This window comes from Mustela nigripes, chromosome 4 (assembly GCF_022355385.1).
Source record: "Mustela nigripes isolate SB6536 chromosome 4, MUSNIG.SB6536, whole genome shotgun sequence".
NCBI lineage: Eukaryota > Metazoa > Chordata > Mammalia > Carnivora > Mustelidae > Mustela > Mustela nigripes.
Window position 1 is genome coordinate 158,605,423 of NC_081560.1, and position 23,563 is coordinate 158,628,985.

General features: G+C 47.9%; 1 protein-coding gene across 2 annotated transcripts in view; it reads right to left on the bottom strand.

Annotated features, from left to right (window-relative positions):
- The window catches only part of MYOF (myoferlin), a 159,518-nt gene that overhangs the window by 17,919 nt on the left and 118,036 nt on the right, over nt 1-23,563 (bottom strand). The window contains exons 31-44 of one of the 2 annotated variants that reach the window (XM_059398148.1): nt 23,452-23,560; nt 22,216-22,293; nt 19,037-19,218; nt 18,785-18,943; nt 18,563-18,661; nt 17,408-17,569; nt 15,241-15,406; nt 11,514-11,590; nt 9,146-9,202; nt 7,701-7,712; nt 6,255-6,353; nt 4,599-4,724; nt 2,616-2,771; nt 2,055-2,146 (exon numbers count right to left, since the gene is read on the bottom strand). In XM_059398148.1, coding sequence (XP_059254131.1) covers nt 2,055-2,146; nt 2,616-2,771; nt 4,599-4,724; nt 6,255-6,353; nt 7,701-7,712; nt 9,146-9,202; nt 11,514-11,590; nt 15,241-15,406; nt 17,408-17,569; nt 18,563-18,661; nt 18,785-18,943; nt 19,037-19,218; nt 22,216-22,293; nt 23,452-23,560 — 1,574 coding nt within the window. The remainder of the gene's footprint in view (nt 1-2,054; nt 2,147-2,615; nt 2,772-4,598; nt 4,725-6,254; nt 6,354-7,700; nt 7,713-9,145; nt 9,203-11,513; nt 11,591-15,240; nt 15,407-17,407; nt 17,570-18,562; nt 18,662-18,784; nt 18,944-19,036; nt 19,219-22,215; nt 22,294-23,451; nt 23,561-23,563) is intronic. The other variant, XM_059398147.1, reaches the window with a different exon arrangement.

The window sequence follows — 23,563 nt, forward strand, 5'->3', positions numbered from 1 at the left end:
ACATGCTGAACGACAGCTGAGCATGTGGGAAAGATTGCTTCTTTCTGAATTCCTCAGAATCCCTGAGGGTCTCTGCTGAGAAGAAAGTCACCCCCGTAAGATTGGGGCCAACGACCAAGAGCTGTCCAAGGGGCTACAGAGCCAGCATCGCCTCGGGGAGGGCGAATCTGCCTATACAGCAGGCACGGGCTGGCCGCGCAGAGCCTGACAGCATCACTTCCTCCCCGGGTGCCTCCTTGCAAGACTTCCTGCCAATTAAGCCTGTGCCTGGCTCCTCTGAGACGTGCGAATCAGACAGGGCTGCCTTTCTCCCGTAAAAGCTGGCTTTTCCCTGCTTCCCCATCTCCCTCACATGGAGCCCTCCTTCCTGCCCTGCGTGCCTTTTCCTGTCTAGACCTCAGGGCTGGATCAGCGGAAGAAAAGGAAAATGATCATATTGCCGTGCCAGAGGATTACTTCCATTCCCTGGGCCCGGCATGCAGCTTTGGGGTGTGCAGCAGAGGGGTGTGTGTGTGTGTGTGTGTGTGTACAGGTTAGTACTGAGTGTGCCCAAGAGCTGAGTGAGCGTGAGGCTGTGTGTGTGTGTGTGTGTGTGTATGTCACAGGGTATGACTGTGTGTGAGGCAGAGTAGCATGTGTGAACCTGAGAGGCTCTGAATGACAAAGACTTCGTGTGTGTGTTCATGTGCATGCACACACACACACACACACACATAGGAGAGAAAGCACAAGGACACAAACCAACGAACATGAGTAGAAAAGGAGAGAATGGGCAAGATAAGCCAGAAATAAAAATATAGGCCACACATCAAACAAGAACAAAGAATTCTCCCACTTGGCAAGGTTCTGGGAAAATAACACTGTTTTCACCAATATTTTGTACAATGAACATTTATGGAATGGCTTTGCCACGACTATGAAACATTGTGATGGCTTCATGTGAAGGTTTTGCCATGAATAGGAATGTGATGGCTTTGCCGTGTGATTTGGTGGCTTTGCCATGGACATGAAGCGTTACCGAGGGTGTTCGAAAAGCCTGGGGCTTGGTCAGGAAGTTCTGCCTTGGCCTTGGCTCTAGCACATACCAGCTCCGTTGACAGAGCGCTTCCCTCCCCTGTGGTGGGGGGCTGCTGGCCTCGGCCCTGCCCTGCGGCGAGGCTGCAAACGGACAGGATGGTGGCAGCCACAGAGCCCTAGTGTGGATACGACACGGCCACCGTGGTCAGATGGCCTGGGTTTGAATCCCAACTCTGCCTTTTACCAGCCAAACACACGTGGCATTGGTTCACTCTGGGCCTCAGTTTCTTCTGTTGTTAAACGGGGATGAACAAGAGCACCTCAGAGCTGTGACACTTCTGAGAGGTTTCATATCAGTGGCTCAGCAGAGGGCATGCAACCAGGGAAAGCTTGGCAAATATGAGCTACTGTTAAATGTGGATGCAGCTGACAGCTGAAAAATATGGGTCCCCTTTAGAGGTGCTGTGTCTTTGCCACCCCCTGGAGAAGGGGCTCCTCCCCTGGAGAAGATCAGTGTCACAGCCCAGAAACAAGTCTAAAGATGAAGAAACCAGAACTTTTTCAAGAGTTTTCAGGAACAGGAGGCAGAGGGGCATTCTGACCCCATGACTTTCTGCCCCCTCCTCAGTTCTGCTAGCAGAGCACATTAATCCATTCGCTGGATCAAAATGTCCCAGAGGACAGAGCCTGGTCTGGATTCTGGGAGGGGCAACCAGCACGTTGCTACAGGTAAGTCATGCTGCCTGTCCTTGTCTAGAACTCACAAACTTATTGGACTTCTGGACCTTGTGCTGCCCACTCTCGGACCCCTTGCCCTCTCAGCCTCCTGGGTGCAGAGCAGCCCGGCTCACGACCTGGCCGGCACTTCGCACTCGCGTCTGTGCTCGCACATTTACCACCTGCTCTGCCGCCCAGAAGGTTCGTCTAGTTTGTAGTCACAGTTTCAGGCCCTAGAACAGAGCTCTGCCCAGGTCACATCCTTACCACATAAGCTGTGAAAAATAAACGACAGGAAAACGTTTAGAAATGTTCGTTACCTGCCGAAAACCGGGTTGAGGGTGTTGGGGATGTAGTGGTCTCGATCTTCGATTACCTTTTTGCCCAGTGTTATTTTTATATAAGGGTCACACTGCAGGGACAAAACAGAAGGTAAGCTGTGTCACCAAGGGGTGTAGGTTCAGGGCAGTTTCTGGGGCCGACTCAGAGGAGCCACCACAGCCCTCCCACCCTGAGGGAAAGCTGGTGGCTGGGGCACATGGCCGAGGTGTGAGAGACGTGCCCCTTGGGGCGGCACACAGCCAGCCGCCTGCAGAGAAGCGGTGTGGGCTGAAGAGGCGGTGGCAGCGGGGAGGGACCCAGCCTATCTCCTCCAGGTCACATCTGTAAAATGAGAAGCATGAACCAGAGGATCCAAAGCCCCTTCAAGCTCTCTCGGATAAATCCCCGCTGGGACAATCCTCCTCAATACCTTGTTTGGATAGAGTATCTTTCCCCCTAGTGAGATAACAGACGCCCCAAAAGAAAGAACATGACAATTATTGTGGCTGATGACTGTAATTATCCTGCTACAGGAGAAGGCCCCACACCCAAACTCTTACCAGACCATTGTTGTCCTGGGGCTGGAGTTGTAAGCCTCGAACAATGTAAATCCGAACCGTGCATTCCTGTGGGACGCTGTCAGGTAATTCCCGAAACTGCCTGGGAGGGGCCGGCACACTGGGGTCATCCGAGAGGGGGTAGATTCTGAAGGAGCCCTAAGAAAGAGACACACAGATGTCCTCACAAGGGCCCGAAGAAAGAGGCACACAGATGTCCTCCCAAGGGCTGTGGCGGCCTGGGCAGAGGGCTCCTGCCCTCCACACTGCGCACGCTCTGGGGCAGCCCCTGGGGTTGGTGGCGGCGCTGCCTTTTCTGAAAGAAACGATGCGGATTGCACTACATTCCAGTGGGGAATGTAAAATGATGATAAAGCACTGAACTGATCACAGGGAGAAGGGCAGGGCCAAGCAGGGAGACCAGGAGAGCACATCAGCAAGAGTTGGATCAGGGCGGTGGGAAATAGCACATACTTTGAAGATAGGAATAAAAGTGATTATTTTTTCAACCCAGTCAAGTACAAAGGATGATTTCCCTTTTCTGGCGGCACCCCGGTAAGCCCTCCAGACCCCAGGCAAGCTCCTGTTCATCCCTCAGGTCTTATCTAAAAAGTATCACTTCTTCCAGGAAATCTCTGGGGACTGTCTCCTACACTGGCTCTTCCAACCCGCACTCACTCCCGCTACAGCACTGACCCCCGCCTTGTACTTGTCTATTTATTGTCGACATTCAAGCCCGGGAGCTTCCTGAGGGTGGGAACTATGTCTTGTTCATCACTCTAAAACCCAACGTAGGGCTGGAGAGGTCACCGGGGTGCAAGAAAGGTTTTTGGAATGAGTGAGCCGGCAGGCCAGCTTGACAGGCCATAACCCTTATCGTGAAGCCTGCTCTTAAGCACAAGAGAGAGCAGTCCAGTTGGATTCAGACCCTGTGGGTCTTGGTTCCAGTTCCACTCGTTCCGCAAAGCAGTGGGAAGTGAGCACTTACTATGCTCTGTGCCAGGTCCTGGGGACCCAAACGTGAACTCAGGAAACCCAGCCTGGCACAGGAATGTGAAATAGGCTTGCCTCTCAGGCCTTCTTGGATTGCTTGCTGGGACACCGCAGGGACAAATATGGGGACAGGGACGTGGATCGGGGGGAGGTAGGGTAGAATGTTCGGATGGATTAGCAACGTCGGCTCTTGGGAAGGATTAGAAGTACAGCACAGCTGCCTGGGACTTGCCCTGTGCGGTCGGAGGGAGGGACAGTCACAAAAGCCCTGTGAAAGGTGCTTTAATGGTGACTGACGCCAGACCTGTGGGATCCCACGGCAGCAGTGAGTCACTCCACAGGAAGCGACTAGGGGACACTTCACAAAGAAGGTGACACCTGAGCTGGCTGTGAAAGGGGGGAGTAGGAGTTTGTCAGACCACGAAGAGGAAGAGCCTGTCCCAAGGCTCCCAGCAGAGAGGACAGGTGTGCCCCGGGGCTGGGGAGAGGTCCTGAGTGGCAGGGCGGGGCGGCCAGGGAGCCCAGTGGCTTGGGAAAGGCCAGCTCTGTCTGAGGAAGGAGCTGAGACTTGAGCCATGGAAAGCCAGCATCTTTCGGTAGTCTAGAAACACAGTCACATTGGGCTGCGTGGGGCACGGACTGCAGCGGGACGGGAAGGCGGCGAGGGCCATCCGGTGGGAAGCTGTGGCAGGGCGCCCGCAGAAAGCCTGGGAGGAGGCAGCGGGGAGAGGATGGGGAGACAAGGGCTGGGAGATGCGGAATCTAAGGGACCCAGGCGTAGACGGCGTGGGCGGGGTGCACGGAAGGTACGGGGAATGGCCTGGAGAGTTCTATCCCAGGGTCCTGTGGCCCTTTTCCTTGTCATCAGCTTCCAGCTTCCTTCAGACGTCAGAGGACATGTCCCTGCCCCAGAGGCTGGTCATCCTTTATCCTAGTTCTATAAAGAAACCAAAGGTGGATTTGAAACAGCACAAAACCCCATATTTTACTCACCTTAAACTCTCCTACCACAGAAGGGTCTTCATTTTCATCTGATTTGCCTCGGTACAGCTTGAAAGTATCCGAGAAGTCTGTCAGGCCCTCAAATTCTGTTACATCCTCTAGTTCACAGTCGTATACCTGAAAAAAACGTCCACAGAGTCTTAATTTCTCACTAGAATGCAGGTGGCGTCGAGAATCAAAAAGCCCGACAGTACCACGTGGGCCTGGGCAGGTGGCTGGGGCCACCGGGACACTCTCGCGGCTGGCAGGAGGGAAGAATCTACAACCACTCGGGGAAGACATCTGGCACTTTCTTCTCGAGGTCAGCAGCCAGCTCTTCCATGATGCAGATGACTCACTGCTGCCGTGGGATCCCACAGGTCTAGGGTGAGTCATCCCTAAGGACTGACCCAGGAAAAATGGAAACGTGTCCGCATGGCAGGAGGCGGCCTGAAGCGGCTTCCCTGTCAGGAGAATGGGGACCCACAGGGCGGCGGACCCACACAGTGAACCAGCGCTCGGCAGTAAGGAGGGACAAGCGGCTGGTGCACAGGACGGCAGGATGGATCTCAGAATGACAGGGCTGGGCTAGAAAAGCCAAACACACACAAAAAGCCACACGGCATGAGCCCATTTCTACGGAGTATAAAAATAGGCGAAAGCAATCCACGGTGAGGAAAGCAGATCAGCGGCCTCGCAGAGGGATGGGAAGTGCTGGATGACTATCTGGAAGGGGGTGCCCAGGAGTTCTCTGTGGTGATGAAGTGTTCTCTGCCTTGTTTCGGGGGGGGGGGTTCACACAGGTGTATACCATTATCACAACCCACGGAATGGAGTCGTTTATTGTACATAAATTTTACCTCCATAAAAAACCAGAAGAAGAGGAAGAACAAGAATGGGAAGGAAGGCAGGCAGGAGGGAGCGAGAGTGGATTTCGGATTCATCTACTCGACCGGTTTGATCGTTTTTCTAAATTAGTGCTTCTTTACGTGCTGGTGTTTCTTAAGCTGCACTGAGATGGTATGATGACAACATGGAACTGTGTGGGGTTTTTCTACTTTGATGGGGAAAATCATTTTAATGGCTAGATAGAATTTCTCATTTTAAAGATCTTTTCTCCCATGCAGTATTCTGAAAACGTTAGCCTTTGCTTCTAGCTAAGCGCATTAATTACAGATTAAAAACATGAATGAGGAATTGGAAACTCCAAACATTAACCCAGGAGATCATAGGTAGCCAGGTCTGCCTAGCTCAACAGCTTGCCTTCCTCCTGGACACACGCGCCCACGGTTGTGAAGGAACGTTACACTCATGTAACAGAATCAACTCTTCAGCTAGTAAAATGGATCCCTGATTGGTGGACAGAATAAAGCATGTTGGCATTTCATGCTGTTCTGCAAGAACATGACTTCTAGGACTCCCTGGGTCGAACTGGATCATTGTTGGCCTCATCCGTGGTGTCGATTCCCAGCCCTCTATCAGTTGCCCCCAGGCCCCAAAGTGGCAGTCACATAACCACAAATCAACAGCTGTCCTCAGGCTCCTGGCAAAGTCATAGCCCATTGCAAGAGGGGCTCCTGGCCCTTCCCCATCAGTCCCTCCGCTGGCCCTTTCGGTCAGTTTTCATGGATGCCAATCCCTCACCCACAGCAGTACAGGCCCAGGTACCTTGAGTTTGGAATAGCCTTTCTGAATATATTGTCCACATTTTTCATGTTCCCCTGTGGAAGCATAAAATTTACTCCACCAGTCAACGATTTCTTCCTCCTAATGAAAGACACATCGAAATGGAAAAATCTTTAGTGTTGACATGGATTTGCAATCAAGGAAAACCCACATGTAATAGGTTAAGAGAAATCAGTACTTCTGAACCTGACACAGAGGACAGTATAGGACTTTTACTGACATGTACCATGGATTCAGGATTCGGGATTCTTCCACCCAGAAGCTGCAGGGGAAATGACCATTGTCAGCGGCCGGTGAAATGTGTTTGGCTCTAATGCCCACAGCGATCCTAGATGTTTGCTTACATCTTACAGATACAACCTACTCATTAGTCTGATTTTAGTTTTTCATCCTGTTGACTTGATATTAAATATACAAACAAAACTCCCATATGTTTTCTACTATTTCATTTCTTTTTAGCCAGCGGTGCATTATAAAACAAAGCTAAGCTGAGCTGTGGAAAAACTGGTTCTAATTCAAGTCCCATCCTTTACAATATAAGCCATACCCTCATGGTACAAGCCATACCGGCTTGGGCGAGTTGTCCGATAGCTCTGAGTCTCAATTTCTTCATCCACTGAGTGGGGGAATGACACTGCCTGCCTCCATCTATTCCAGAGAGTTGTTTTGGGAATCAGATAAGATTATCAGGAGAAAGAGCTTTAAAAAATGATAAAATATGGGGCACCTGCTTGGTTCAGTTGTTTAAACCTCTGACTCTTGCTTTCGGCTCAGGTCATGGCTTTAGGGTCCTGGGATCGAGCCCTACGTCCCGCTCCCCACTCAATGGTGTGTCTGCTTGTTTCCCTCTCTCTCTGCCCCCCCATGCTCTCTCTCAAATCAGTGAATCTTAAAAAATATATTTAAAAATGATAAAATATGAAATAAAAATGGGTCCTTTAGACCAGTGGCTCCCAGCCCATCCTTGGGTGAGTCCTGGGCATCCAATATGCCTTCAAAAATTCGTCAGGCGATTCTAACACACAACCAGTTGTTCAGAACCTCTGGTTTCGCTGGGTGGTTCTTGGTTGTAGAGGGGACAGCATATCAGAGTCACTTGTAAAACACATTTGAACTGTAGAAGCCTGTAGTTTATAAAATGCTGCCAAAAATTTCACTCAAATTTCTAACAAGAATAGAGCCTCCTCAGGCCCACTCATTGCTCACTCAGTCTCGGTGGGGGCGAGGGGGAGAAGGAACACTCAAGAAAAGCTATTTCTTATCTGTGTGCTGTATGCATGCACACACACACACACACACACACACACTTCTTTCCCCTTTATAGTCAGTAATCCAACGCTGGATTTAAAATAAGTTTCTTTACATACCAGCTACAGACAGAAAATCTAAAATGAATCTTAAATCTAGCAAAATGTGTAAAATAGTTACCTTTTCTGTCAGCTGTTTCTCACGAGATTCACAGGAAGAGGGCAAACCATAGACGGTCACACGGACATGGACACGCCATGAGCATTAGGTTTGAAGAGAAAGAGAGAAGGAGAAATTAGTTTTCACGCATGCTTTGTATTATCAACATTTTTGATGGATTATTTAGAATATCTAAGATGAGCTCATAATTAAACACACCTTATTGGTTTTTTCTCTGAAAATGTGCAAATGAGTTACGAATAGTATTAAAATGAAAAGCCTGGAGGTAGCCACCCACATTCCATGGTTTCGAGAGTCAGCTAATCTCACTGCCAGCACAGCGGTCACAAGACGGGAGTGTTGGGGGGTTGGGCACCTGGTAGTCCATCTGCTCATCACCCTGTCCCGAACTTTCCATTTCATTTAGCTCCTACAGTATTCTTCAGCTGGGCCTAATTCTTATCCCTTCACAGATTCTTGTTATGGGATGTTCGTGTCTAGCATGGCTGCAATTTCATCATGTAGGAACCTTTCCTTGCTTTCTCCCCATGCCTGCACCAAATACAGATCCGTCCGCCATAACTTTTCTAAAATGTCAAGTCTCTCACGGTCAAATGCTTCTGTTTGAGTCTGTGAGGAGAATCCATCCCTGATCTCAGGGCACATCCTAGAGATGAGAGACCAGTGAGCTAGGATGTGGAGCCTGAGTTTCTGGTTGGAGCCTGCTGGTACATCACCCAAGATCACCTCAGTCTGAGGGACTGCTAGCTAGACCCCTTGCTGAAATTCTGACTTCGAGTTCATGTCTCATGTGAGGAGAGAACAGTTCACTACAGGCACTCCCTACGGCTGTTGTATGAGGGGGCCATGGGCTTCCTCTGTAAGCAGCCTCACTGGTTTCTGATGGACATTTCTCCAGCACACAGAATTGCCAAGAGAGGCAGAGAGACCGACAGATGCCACGATTCCTTAGATTAGATTCGTCCCAAAGCAGGATTAAGGGTTAAATCACAGCCAAATGGAGATTTTGGAGAGAGGCATTTTACATCAAAAGGGCATTCACATTCCAAACGGTTCCTGAATTTTTAAAAAAGATTTTTAAAGTCCATTTATTCCCAACTATTTTCAGTGATTTGAAATCATTTCGAAGAAAAGAAGAGCTCATGAGTTAAAAAGCGCAACTCAAAACAAATGCCTGATTTTAAACATGAGGATTAACACGGGAGAATCTATCCCCACTTGGCTGCTCATTAGTTCATGCAGAAAAGTTAACCGGAGTAACTTGCTTTATGGTCTCTGCATGGCAAGAGTCTCCCTTGGGCTTACAACAGTCACATTTGTTTAAAGATCGCCTTTCACTCCAAAATCTAGTATTAGAAGGAGTCTGAAAGGAGGAGTCCAGCGTGTAGCCCGAGGTCCCCGCGGTCCCAAGCAGCTTCGTGCATTTCCTTCTCATGCATACATACATGCACTGTCCTTGGAGAAGCCATTTTGCCGAGTGCTGTAGACATACTGCTTAAGCACTGGAATTGGAAGGTAACTGTTGAAACGGCCACATAGGAACGACCACGCTACCCAGCAAGCACTTCTTGGCTTGCCCCAAGTACTTATTTCTCACTTCTCTTGTGGTCGTGCTGAGCCCAACTTAACAACTCCCAAGGTGCTCACAGGGGAATGGTGTGTGTTTTTGTGAGCACAAACGAGACTGGCCCCCGAAGCCCTCACCTCCGCTCGCGTCAGTAGCACTGTGAGTTCTGTCCCGCCCTCTCCATCTCCCCCGCCTGGGCCAGGGGGAGCAGATGTAAACACATGTCAGGGGCACGAGGGAAGCAGCGGCAGCAGCGTATTAGGGGCGCTTCCAAAGCTCGCCCGGTCTCGTTTGACGCTGCATCCGTGCGTACTGTCTCCCTGGTAAACAGGTGGAATCCGATTTCTAGGGCTGATTCCAACCAGCCTTTCTTATGGACACAGAGTACATCAGCGAGATGTTAGCAGAGCAAGCCGATTAAAGCCATTTACAGGGTGGTCGTCCCCCCTTATCTGCAAGACATACATTCCAAGACCTTCAGCGAGTGCCTGAAACGGCGGGTAGTACCGAACTGCAGATACACATGTTCTGTCCTAGACACACATACCTACGGTCAAGTTTAATTTACAAACTAGGCACAGTAAGAGACCCATAATAAAACAGAACAATTGTAACAGTACACGGTAGTGACTTATGTGGATGTGGGGTCTCTCTCAGAACAGCTTCTTGTGCTGAACTCACCCTTCTCGTGATGATGGGCGATGATAAAATGCTACGTGGTGAGAGGACAGGGGGCGGATGATGTAGACACTGTGACGTGGCGTTAGGCTACGACTGACCTTCTGGTGATCTGACAGAAGGAGGACCATCGGCTTCCGGACCTGCCACTAACCGTGGGTCATGGAAGTCACGGAAAGCGAAACTGCAGATAAAGGGGGACTCCTGCCTGAACGATGGTGTTCCAAATACTACCTACCTAACACTGCCCAATGTACCTTCCACTCCCACCCCCGATCCTGTGAGGCGCCAACTTAGATGCCATGATGTAAAGGAAACTTTCACAATGTATTGTTGCTAACCCAGTCATCTGTTAACTCTTATTAAGAAATGAGTGAGAATACTGGCATAGATCGGCCTTACTCTTCCTGACCACCCCCCCACGAGGGCTGCTGAGGACACAGCAGGCATGAATAACAAGGTTGGACAATGGGAAGCAGGAAAGCTGGAGGCAGATTATAGAATAGGATCTAAAACCGCCTTGTTCCAGAGCGGTTGTGAAAATGTATATAAAGGGCCTTATGGATACAACCCTTAACGTCTCCCTGGGCCACTACTGTTTAGTTGGGAATACGTGAGGTCGCTTACAAAGTGAACGTGGTCACTGTGCAAATTTGGTGTTGCCATTTGCGACTGTGGAGGATTCCCAGGGAAAAGCATCAGATACACAGCTCTGCAGTGCTGGCTGTGGGGACCACATTTAATATGGTCCAGTTGTTAGTGAACTTAATGAAGTGGGAAGGAAGTGAATTTTTTAAAAAGGCACTGTTTATGGACATAACATATTAAAGCGCAATCATGTGCATTTTTTGGCCAGTTTGCACATTAAAACATGCTGTCAAAGTCTATCCTAAATGCCAACACAAACAGGGAGATATTTGATGTTTTCTTTTTTCTGGACTGAGACCTTTTTTACATTTTTTTTCCCTTTCCTTCTTGTAGAATTGGCTGGAATGGTTCTAAAATAGCGTCCTGAGTGAGCATTTCCACCAATTTCTTCACTTTGAAACCACAGCGAGTAGAAAAATCTAAGATACCCCATAACCCGGGCAAATTGGGTCACTAAAAATCCATGATGCTTCTCCTTCATGTAGGGAAAAAAACTCTCTGCTATATGCATCCCTGTTCTGAATGTTCGGTGCTATAAATTGTCTCCCGAAATTTCTCTTTCTAGCACATGGTATCATTCAGCCTGTCCACACCAGTGGTTCTGAGACCCGTCAACACGTCAGAGACATGTGGAGAGATTTTTAAATACACTGACGTCTACTAGGCCCTCTTCCTCCTGGAGGGTAGGGCCTGGTCCTGTTTTAAGTCTCCTGGGTGACCCAGGGTAGAGGACACCAGTCTACACAACGTCATCTTAACTACTGATGAGTGTAAGCTTCGGGTTCTTTATTCTACCTCTCTAAACTGGCTTGGTTATTATTATTTTAATTGCACTGAAGGTTGATTGACTGAATTCGCCCAATACCTCGCCACCTGGAAAATAAAACTGACATTATCGAACAGTCAGTTCTGAAACCTACCTTTGAAGCCAGTAATGGTTTGGTGTCTTCTATTTCGATGACCACATCCCGGCAGGGTGGGGCCGACAGAAGGGAAGCTGCAAGGCAAACAGTTTCTCACCTAAGATGCTTGGAAAATATAGGAGTGAACATTCTAGTCCAAGTTCAAGTTCAGCAGTCACAGGGGAAGGTAGAGTTTCCTCATGGGTGGGGACTTCCTGAGTAGAGGCCCACACCCGAATGGAGAAGGTAACCCAGTAACTCATCACTTTTCCCAAAGCGTGATGTAGGGTTAGACATCTTTAAGGAACGATATGGCCCATTTTTCTCTTGTCTTGGACAATGAGCTCAGTGCCTGTACATAGGAAGGACTCCAAAAAGAATGGTGTCAGTTGTGTCAATACATGTCTTTAGGAGGCTGGTTGTGGGGAGGGGAACCTACATCTACAGGAGCCTCAGTTTCCTGGCATCTGTTCCCAAGACACAGAAGGGCCAAGCAGGGCGAATAGTTGCCCACGTCAGGTCTGCAGGCGCAAGGGGCTCACTCCACCCCTGTTCCCACAGTGTGTGCACTGGGGGGAGGCATCACCCTGGCTGTAGGCATTTCACAGAAGACAGCTGACCTTTGAACAACATAGGTTTGAACACTGTGTGGGTGCACTTATATGTGGATTTTTCTTCAATACAGTACAGTACTGTAAGTGTATTTTCTCTTCCTTGTGATTTTCTTTCTTTCTTTTTTTTTTTTTTTTAAGATTTTTTAAAAAATTTATTTATTTGACAGATCACAAGTAGGCAGAGAGGCAGGCAAAGAGAGAGAGAGGAGGAAGCAGGCTCTCCGCAGAGCAGAGAGCCCGATGTGGGGCTCGATCCCAGGACCCTGGGATCATGACCTGAGCCGAAGGCAGAGGCTTTAACCCACTGAGCCACCCAGGTGCCCCCCTTGTGATTTTCTTGATGTTTTCTCCTCTCTAGCTTACTGTATGTAAGAATACAGCATATAATACATACAACATACAAAATATGCGCTGATGGACTGTTTATGTGATTGGTATTTAAGGCTTCCGGTCAGCAGGAAGCCAGTGGAAGTTAATCTTTAGGGGACTCAAAGCTGTACGTGGATTTCTGACTGCGTGAGGGTCAGCGCCCCTACCCCCCGCGTTGTTCAAGGATGAACTGTATTTGTGGATCTGGGTTTTGGGAGTAGAGCAAGGGTTCAAGGGTAGCTCCTGGACTAGCCAGGTTTTTTTCATCGAAGCCTCAACCTGGGCTAGGGGTGTGGTGAGGGGTATGTCTACCCTTTCAGGAAGATGGCACTGGGCAGTCAGTTTGGCTCCCAGAGGCCAGCACCTGGACAGAATGAACTGTCAAGCCAAAGGAAGTTTCTGTTTAACCCACCCATGTAGGACAGAAGACAGGGGAGGAAAGACACATTTTTAGGTCGGTACCATGTGCCAGGCAGTGGACTAAGCCTTTTTCATACTTTATCTCATTTAACCCCTCAATAATCCTGTAGAATATAGGGGCACCTCAGTGTGGCTCAATTGGTTAAGTGGCTGCCTTCGGCTCAGGTCACAATCCCAGGATACTGGGATTGAGCCCCACACTGTGCTCCCTACGCAGAGGGGAGCCTGTTTCTCCCTCTCCCTAGGCCCTCTCCCCTTACTTGTGTTCTCGCTCACTGTGCTTGCTCTCATAAACAAACAAATAAATAAATAAACAAATCTTTAAAAAAAAAAAGTCCTGCAGAATATGCACCGTTATTTCCATTACAAAGACTAAGAAACAAACTGAGGCTAAGGGAATGCAAGTTATGTGCTTCAAATTAAACACTTAGAAGTGGAAATAGATGACCTAGGGCTGTGTGACCCCAAAGTCTGTGTTTTAACGTACCAGAGCCCAGAGCAGAGTAGGTGCTCAGTGAATGCTGGAAATGATCAGGGGGACCTTGGGGAGGCTGGGGAGACTGACATTTACTGAACATCTATGAAACCCCAGTTGCTATGAGAGGTCATTTTACACCCACACAGAACCCCTGCATCTATCAGCAGTCTCTGTCTCCCCCCCAAACTCCTGACACACACACACACACACACACATACACACACACACACCCCTCAGAATGTGACAGCTAGTTGGGCAGGCAAGTGGGAACACAACTGTATTCGAGTTCCTTCTTACCAGCTCTCTGCTTTACCAGCCTCACAGCAACAAAGCCTTAAGAACAGGAGGAAAAAGTTACTCTGTAAGCTTCAACATTAAGCCAGCCAAATACATTCCTCAGTTCTTACCCTATTACTAGCTTTAAGAAAGGACCAGATTGATTTAAAATAATAGATTCTGGTCTTGGGAACATTATGCTTCTCCCACCCCATACTCCTTAAGGATTTCCCTCTTCCAAGACTTCTCTGAAACCCTGACCACACTTCACGTTAATTACATACAGTCACTAACCAGGAGACCTCTGCCCGAGGCCCAACCCACCCAGCCCCCTGACCAATAGACACCAACAGGTTGACACTCAGAGGCCAGAGAAAGATTACAGAATTCATGATTTCACACATTTGGATCAAACAACTTGGTCTCAGGAAAGCACTAGGAAAAATGCTAGGACAACAGTTTCTCTCCCATTTAGTAACCCCAAACACAACAATGCTGCAGTGACAATAATCCTTGTTGTTACAAAAATGTTGCTATTTTAGGTATTATCGATTCAACACAAAATGCTCGGCATGGGAAATTTCTGGGTAAACTCATGTAGGTTTTTTTTGTTTTGTTTTTTTAATGCCTAAGTGTGATTGTGGATTTTATTTTTTCCCCTTCCCTTAATCAGGGACATAGGATGCTCAGAGCCATATAACAGATGAGTTTCAGATATCTGCTCTGTAAAATCAATACCAAACCTTCTAGAAGATTAAATAGAACTTAGCACTGCAACTGCTTAAACAGAAGACATCTGTTTCAGTCTTGAGGCACCGCGCTCAACTGAGTGAGTGTGTCTGGATTCTCCACGGGGCCTAATCTCATGATGCTAGGGGCCCTGGGACCTTGTTCCCTGTTGTGTCCCAGTCCCCAGCCCCTAACATGGACCCTGTACCTAGTAAGCTACAAACGAGTCATTACTGAATGGGCAATAACAAAATGCTATTCACTAGCTATTATTTCTTGGGAGCCTAAGCTAAGTATTGTGCTCGCTCTATCATCTACTTACTAATCCCGTGACCTAAGGCAAGCCATTTAAACTCAGCACGCGTCAGGTTTTCCTCCGTGGGTAACCATGAAAGAACATTTTTCCAGTTACATCACAATCATGGGATGGTATTCCCAAGGCCGACAGGTGGAAAGCTATAAAACCCCTCCCCTCACTTCAGTGCTCACGAGGGGACCCCTGGAGTTCCACATCAAAACATTTGTCACGTTGGACTGCGACCTCACTTCCTTGTCTCTCTTCTCTGCTTGATACACGACAACCTGAGGAAGCCTTTGACATTTCCTGCAGAGACACCGAATGTTCGGCCAGGGACAGGTTCCTTCAGAAGGTAGTAGTCTGAGCACTGGATTCCCCCCAAAACAAGGTGGGAACTGAGACCCACCTCTGCCACGTACTACCTATATTACCTTGGGGAGGTTACACAGCCCGCTGTAAATCCAACTGTTTGCTCACCCGCATGTGCATTTTCATCTGGGAAAGATTAAATCAGGTCACCCACAAGAAGCCCCAAATGGTATTTATAGACTCGCCTCTTACCTTTCAACTGCGGCACAAGATCCTCCTTTCCCGCGTACGGGTCACAGCGAAAGCGGTCCAGATGATCGATGGTGCACTGGCCGACGACAGGCTTCCGCCCGAACTGCCTGTGGTCGATGACCTTGATCACCAGCGGGGGCATGTACAGCTCCTCCTTGGGCAAGAACTGGGGGGTGGGGGGTGTGTGTCACAGAACCAGGCGTCACTCATCCATACCCTACCAAAGGGACTGACCCAGACTCTGTTGGCCCATTTGATGTAGCTCTGGGGACTCATAGTAGGAGCTCAGGAACGTGTGTACAGGCAAGCGGTGTCATACCTAGGACATGAACCTCGAGCCAGACTGCCTGGGGTCAAACCCTCCCTCTGCCCCTAGGAGCTACATGACCTCAGCTCTTCAAGGCCCCAGTCACGTCCTCAGTCACAGATGGTCACACCGCTGCCTGTGACCCACTTAGCCTAGTGCATTAGGACCGGGCTGTGCTCTGGGACACCGTGCAGTTTGTGTGTCATCAGAATGAGCTCGCAGTTAGAAGGAACTGAGATAAGACTCCAAGCTCCTGTCCCCCTGATTCCTCCTGTTCCTCCACGTGGAACTTGGTGGCCTTAGTGACATTGTCTGATTAGGGAATTGTGGGCTGGTCCTGGGTGTGCCTGGTAGGGGCTCCAGAGAAAGCTTCACCTCCGGCCTTGCACAGGAGGAGAAGCTGGGGTTGGTGGAGCGGCTCTCGTCACTCCCGCTGAGACTAGATTCAGACCGGAACTTGGGGCAGTGGGCACGGCTGGGTGGAGTGGCCTGAGGCCATCACTTTGGGATTCTGGCTTGGAGTGTCCAGGTACGCCCCACCTGCAGCACCGTAGGGGAAAGAGCATGGACTTTGGAGTTGAAGGAACCCAAGTTCAGATTCTGGCCACCTGCTTGTCAGCTGTGTCCCTGCATAAATGAGTTAACTTCTGGGTTTCCTCCAAAGGGGGTGTATGAGGACTGAAAGCCGCCTGCCCAGATGGGCAAGAGTAAAGGTGACATGTGGTTGGTCGTCACCTCCAACAGAAGGGCCGCAGCCCCAAGGGCGTGGCCTGATGCTCACTGTGGGACTTGGATAAGGTGCCCCTCTCTCTAGCCCTCAGTTTCTTCATCTGTAACAGCAGGCATTAAACCCCATGACCCTAGAGTTTGAGAAGGGTGTGTTAGCGACACCACATGACTAGGGAGGGAAACAGAATGTGCAGGTGCTGGGCCTCTGCTCCATCACGCTAAGGAAATGCCTTGATTTTCCCTCTTTTATACAGTACAGTGAGAAAGGAAGTCTTTTCTTAAAAAAACAAAACAAGGGACACCTGGGTGGTTCAGTTGGTTAAGCTGCTGCTTTCAGCTCAGGTCATGATCCCAGGGTCCTGGGATCAAGTCCTGCACTGGGCTCCTTGCTCAGGGGAGAACCTGTTTCTCTCTCTGCCTCTGCCTGCCACTTTGCCTGCTTGTGCTTTCTCTCTCTCTCTCTCTCTGACAAATAAACAAATAAAATCTTTAAAAAACAAAATAAAACACTAAGAATGTAACTGCTTTCAAAGCAGAAGGACCGGGTGATCTCTTCTGGCTGCAAAGCCCTGTGGGATCTATGACAGAGGGCCGTGAGCCGGATCTGACTCTGTCCCTTCCTAACAACCACGCGGGGACCTCCATGGAGCCAAGTGGGTGCCCTCCACTAGAGGTGGGGCACGTCACGGGCCCCATTGCCCTAAGCAGGCTCTGCAGCTGTCCCTTCCCCGCCAGCCAATCCCCGTCTGGATGCTTCCAGTCCACGTACACCTGCAGGGGCAGGACTGGGGGTCCGTGTTCCACCCTCCAGGGCAGGGACCAAAAGCCTGTACTTGAGAGCTGACTAGATGGGAAGTTTATTCGAGAAAGACATAAGTATTCTTCACAAATATTTATCACTGGAGATGTGTGAAGCTTCAAGAAACCATTACCTACAGTGTGAGAATCTGAGGGAGAAAAGTCACTGGCAGGCTGAATCCAAGGCAGGGTTTTTCTAGTTGCTGTCAGAGTTTAGAAATAAATAAATTATATGTGTGTGGCATTGGGGGGGGGGGAGATGTGATCTCTATATATTCACATGCTGAATACAATTCAGCTACTCAACACACATGTGCTATTAGAATACTGTACCACTTTCATGAAGAGAACAGAACTCGGGAAGTTGGGTGTCTTCTTTAGGTTTTTGATCACAACTGATTCTACCCTTTCCCCTCCACACTCCACAATGAGGCTGGGGGAGGTGATCGAAGCCATCTGGTAGTTTTTCATGTTTCTTAAGCCCCAAGCTAGAATCTAAGAAAGCAACATTAAGAGAGAGGAGGAAAACTCAGTGAATTACAAATGATATACAAAGGAAAAATTCTTCCTTTATAACTGGTAAATTCTTTAAGACTGACTTGTACAGATTTCCCTAAAATCTCTGAGACTCTTATCCTAGAAAGCCTGTAGGTCATGCAGAGAAAGCAGTTTTGTCCCTCTTCTTCGGCCTGAGCTGCTAAAATGCAGAGCAGTGAGGGGTGCAGGAATTGAATCCTGGCTGGGAACCCTGGCAAGCGTGGAAGCTCTCCATCCCGTCTGCCAACAGGACTGACGGGTCTTATCTACCACAGGGTCATTCTGTGGATCAAGTGTAAACTCCTTAACATGGTGTCTGATGTACAAGCATTCAAAAACGAAGGCTGTTACTTAAAGCTATTTGCTTTGGTCCTCAGGATCTCTGAGCAAGACAGCCTGAGAAGGGAAATCTCAGCGTAACAGCAGCTTGACCGCACAAGGGGGAGGCTTGGGGGCGGACAGGACGCTATCCACGAAGGCACCCGTTAGCTCCAGCAGCCTGTGTCTGCTCTGCCCGGCACGTCACCACTTCCCATTGCTCCCACACCTCTCTTTACCTTCGGCCCCCCAGCGTCGGTGCCCTGCTCTCTGGACACCCGCGTGCGTGCATGCACACACGCACGCACACACACACACACACACGTGCACACACACACAGGCACGCTGCTCTCAGTCTGCCTTCCCTCTCCCAGCTCTCTAGCTGACAGGGGAAACTCAGCAATCTCCAGCTCCTAGTAAATGAGACCTCTAGATTCCCTCAGGAACGCTGGAATGGACCAGTTCTTATTGCGACAAGCTGTTTCCATGCGTATTTCAGATTTTTGGACAAATTCTCTAGGAAGTTGGAGACAGCAAGAGAATATGTAGCAAGATTCCATTTCCTCTGAGAGAGGCCGGTTCTGTAGCTATGTCATTTGACTTGATCAGTAAAACTGAGGGAAAGCTGCGTACCTCAATAGCAGTGAGCTGAACCACAGGCCGGATCCCCTGGGGGACCATGTATAGATTTGGCGCCCTTTGTGAGGGAAGGATGGGGAGGTTGGAGCCATCCTGTAAAACAAACACGGGAATATCAATGCCTCACGTTAGTTCAAGTAAATGGTGTTATGGAATATTAACATGCATCTTAAACAGCTACAAGGAAAGATGTATGCGTGAGAATTCAGTAAGTACCTTTTGCCTCAGAATCAACTCTGCAGTTACGAGGACATCCCCACAGGCTTTGTCTCCGTTCATTACGGGGTGCCAGAGGAGTTTGGGTGTGACATCCGTTTCTGAGTTTAGTTTTACAAGAGGAGAGCACATGCTTCGTCCTAAAAATTCATCCTTGCCCTAGAGAAACAAGCAATCCTTAAATTCTTCAATAAATATCCTAATAGACCTCCATCATTCCCCAAGCCATCTTAGAAATTCTAAATTACCTACCACTTGGTCATTGTCAAAAAGTTCGATGATAACTTTGGGTGGGTTCTGTAGAACTGTCTGGGGCTCCCCGTAGATTTCAATTTCATCAAATATAATGGTCTGGTCCCATGTGGGATTCAGAGTTGAGTGGATGATCTCAGTGGTTTTGCTTCGATGGAGGAAGGAGACATGAGCGTATGGATCTAAAACAGGAAAAGAGAGTAACCATGTGGCCATGGCTAAAGTCTAGCTCCCCAGAACCCCACATTTCAATCGCACACAGACCCTCTCCACCGCCTGGGAGACAGACTGCCAAAGCAACCTTGGGAAAAAGCAAAGCTGGAGGCACCGTGCCTGGCTGGTTTCAACTATATTAAAAAATTTTAGTTATCAAAACTGTATGATATTAGCATAAAGACAGACACATGGGCCAATAGAACATAACAGAGAACTCAGAAATAAATGCATGCATAGGTGATCAATTAATTTCCAAAACAGGTGCCAAGTGTACACAGTGGAGAAAAGACAGAATGAATTTTTGATAAGGGCACCAAGAATGCACAATGAAGAAAGGATAGTCTCTTTGAGAAATGGTGATTCAGCCACAGGCAGAATAATGAAACCAGAGCCCCATTCTACACCATACACAGAAACCAACTCAAAACAGACTAAATACTTGAGCATAAGACTCGAGACCACAAGGCTCCTAGAAGAATATATAAGGGGTAAGCTTCTTGACATTAGTCTTGGCAATGACTTTTTTGGATCTGACACCAAAAACACAGGCAACAAAAGTAAAAATGAACAAGTAGAGATTGCTCAAAAAAAAAAAAAAAAGCACTGCACAGCACAGGAAACAATCAACAAAATGGAAACCCACAGAATGGGAGAAAGTATTTACAAACCACACATCTGATAAGCAGTTAATATCCAAAATATGCAAGGAACTTATACTAAATGGCAAAAAGCCCAAATAACCCAATTAAAAAATGGGCAAAGGACCCAAGGAGATGTTTCTCTGAAGAAAACCTACAAATGGCCAAAAGGTCCGTGAAAAGGTGTTCAACACCACTAGTCATCCGGGAAGTATGAATCAAAACCAGAATGAGATGTCATCTCACACCTGTTAGGATGTCTATTATCAAAAAGACAGGAGATAACCAGTGTTGGCGAGGATGTGGAGGAAAGGAAAGGCTCGTGTGCTGTTGGTGGGAAAGCAGACAGGTGAGCCACTGTGGAAAACAGTATGGAAGTTCCCTAAGAAATGAAAAACAGCGCTGTCCTATGCTCCAGCAATCCCACGTCTGGGTACTTACCCAAAGCAAATGAAATAATGATCTCAAAGAGCCACCTGGGCCCCCATGTTCACTGCAGCATTACTCACAATAGCCACGGCATGGAAGGAACTAAGTATACACTGACAGATGAGGAAATGAAGAAAATGTGGTATGTATGTATGTATGTATGTATATGGATGCATATAATTCAGCCTTGGAAAAAGAAGGAAATCCTGTCATTTGTGCCAACATGGATGAACCTCGAGGGTCCTCTGCCAGGTGAAATAAGCCAGCCTGAGAAAGACAAATACGTTATCCCTTCTGTGTAGAGGTCTTCCCCACACCTCTGCAAAAACCGATCTAACAGAAACAGAGAGTAGAATGAATGGCGCTTGCCAGGGGCTGGGGGGTGGGGGAAGTGGGGAGTGGTGAGTAGAGAGGTACAGATTTCAGTTGTAAGATAAGTAAGGCCTGAAGACCTAATGTCTAATACGAGGACGACAGCTGCCAAAGGTATCGTAAAACTGCAGTTTGCTTAGAGGGGAGAAGCTGAGTGTCTCCCATTCACAGAAGTAACTCTGTGAGGTGACCAGTGTGTAGTTGTGGGAACCTTTCATAAGGTAGATCAAACTGTCATATTGTATACTTTCAATAAACAATTTTGTCTATGATACCTCAATGAACCTGAAGAAAAGATAAGTAAAAAAGAAGCTTCTGTCTGCTTCTCTCCCATGCTAAAGAAGCTCCCAGAAGTTCTGCAATTGCCTGGGAGCTGACCCATCTGAGCAACAGCCTAACAGCTAACCTGAAGCATTGCATCATCCAAGAGGCTGCTCTGTTTCTAGCACTGCAGCCCCCCTTGAATGGGATGCTTTGTTTTTGCATCGATCATCTATTTTGTGTCTCAAACGGCAAGGTACCTGCTTGAGTTGTAGGCAACTTTAGTCAAGATTTGGGATTCAAGATTCTAACTTTGACTTTCGGTGATTGAGTGCCCCCTGGTGGTGAATATTCAAAAAGGCCTTCAAACCCGGTTTGGAGATGTATGTGTATGAAGAGAGTAACTTGGAGTCTGGTCTAACTGGTAAGAAAAGGAAGCCAGTCACAAACTGGTTACATTACATGCATTACATTGATTACATTCCACACTCAGAACACAGCTCGCAAGTGACGTGAGCATGGTAGAGTGCCAGGCAACTGCTTTACGAGTTGTTTCCATCAAAGCTCAGCTGGCCTTTGAGTCCTGAAGTGGAAATCTCCCCAGGTCACCTAGATAGCCCCTGAACCATTCATGGTCCCACCAGCAATAGCACAGACCCTCATCAGCAGCCCCCTGGCCTTCTCCCAGCCCTGCCCACAGCCTTCCTCTTGGAACCAGTCCAAAGGCCACGAAACAGGCTGGGTTTCGTGGCTTTATGGTGCAGGGAATTTGGAGAACAGGCCACAGCAAGGTCAAAATGGGAGTCCACACTGGAGTCTACCACTCAAGACTGGTGTTGCAGGCAAATGGGGGAACTTGTGGTCTTTCTGTCAACTTGAGAGAGATACAAAAAATATAGAAAGGGTCTTAACTTACCGATCAGCCCAAGAGCCCAGGGTGTGTGTATGTGTATGTATATCTGTTGTATAAGCAGAGAGCAGAAATTGCTTTTCTTCTTGGTGCTTTTTATTAGTCAATCAATTAATGATTATTAGTCTTAAGAGACTGTCTTCTGGGTATCTCCCGCACCCAGCAACAGGACTCAACATACTCAGTGACTAGTTAATGACTGAGCAGTTTATGTCACACAAATCATACTCATCTCAATATGGAAGGCCCTTCTGATGAGAGAAATTACTAAAAGCAGGCACTTGATGAAAAGCCGAATCAAGCTAGCCAGCTACGCAAATAACATGTAAGATGGAGGTTTTTGCCCCCTTTACCTGAAAAACTATCCTTGTCTAGAGCCATGAGGTTCCTGGCTTGATAGATATAGCAGCGCAGATGGTAAATGTAGACTCCTAAAAAGAACAGGATGGAGGTTACTCACAAGAAACATAACACTATCGACCACAAGTTTTCTGGAATATTTGGAGATGATCCATGTTTCAGATACACGGGTCATTCAAATCTACTTCTCCACACTAAAAAGCATAGGTACTGGTGATGACATGTGTTCCCAAAGGAGTTCTGTTTCCTATAAAATAAAACTAACTTTAAAAATACTACAGTAAGTTCAGTGCAAGTGAATATCACTCTCAAGAGAATATCACTCCTGTTGTAAAATCTTGGATTTAGGCCACTGCTTGTCATCACAGACCTTGGCAATGAAACTTGGTTTCCAAGAGTTATAGAAATAGGGCTTCCTACATTATTCCAGCCCCAGACCTACAAAGCAGCTATCTGTTAAAGGTTCCTTTGAGGGGCGCTGGGTGGCTCAATGGGTTAAGCCTCTGCCTTCAGCTCAGGTCATGATACCTGGGATCGAGCCCCGCATAGGGCTCTCTGGGAGCCTGCTTCCCCCACCCCTCTCTCTGCCTGCCTCTCTGCCTACTTGTGATTTCTGTCAAATAAATAAATAAAATCTTAAAAAAAAAAGTTCCTTTGATACTTCAAAATCTTTATATTCCTGATCCTTGTATTAATAAACATATGCTCCTACCCACCCCCCGCCCCGGCCCCCACTATTCTGGGAGTCAGACTGCTTGAAATCTTGTTTATAGTGCTCTAAGATGAGGACAACAATAACAACACTTTCTAGGGTGGTTATGACGATTAAATGAGTTAATATACGCACAGTGCATGGTACATGCCAAGCTCTAGATAAGCATTTGCTATCTAGGTCTGCCTAGATAGTAGGTATGCCTCATTCCAAAATTCCTAAAGATTATCCCTGGAACCAACTTTAACTTTTTGAACCTCTTTTTCTAATTAAAACAATCTTTTGGGGAGCTTAATAGAATGAGTACATATTGGACACACTATGTCAGAGTCAATGACTTGATGACCCTTCACCCCAAATATGATTTTTAAAAGTATATCTGAAAAAATCCTCTTCATCAAGTGATGGAAATAAAAGTCATATTTGCATAAAGACATTTTAATCCTATTCGGTGATTCAGAGAGTTTTCTTGAGATAAGTCGTAGTGGCAGAATGCACAAATCCACTTAAGACTTACTGTCAAAGTTACAGGAAACGATGGGAGTGTTTGCCCCAAACACGGCGGTGGCGCTGTACTTCTGCTTGTCCGTGCTCTTCTCGTCTCCATCCTCGGTCGTGTCTGCGCCCTA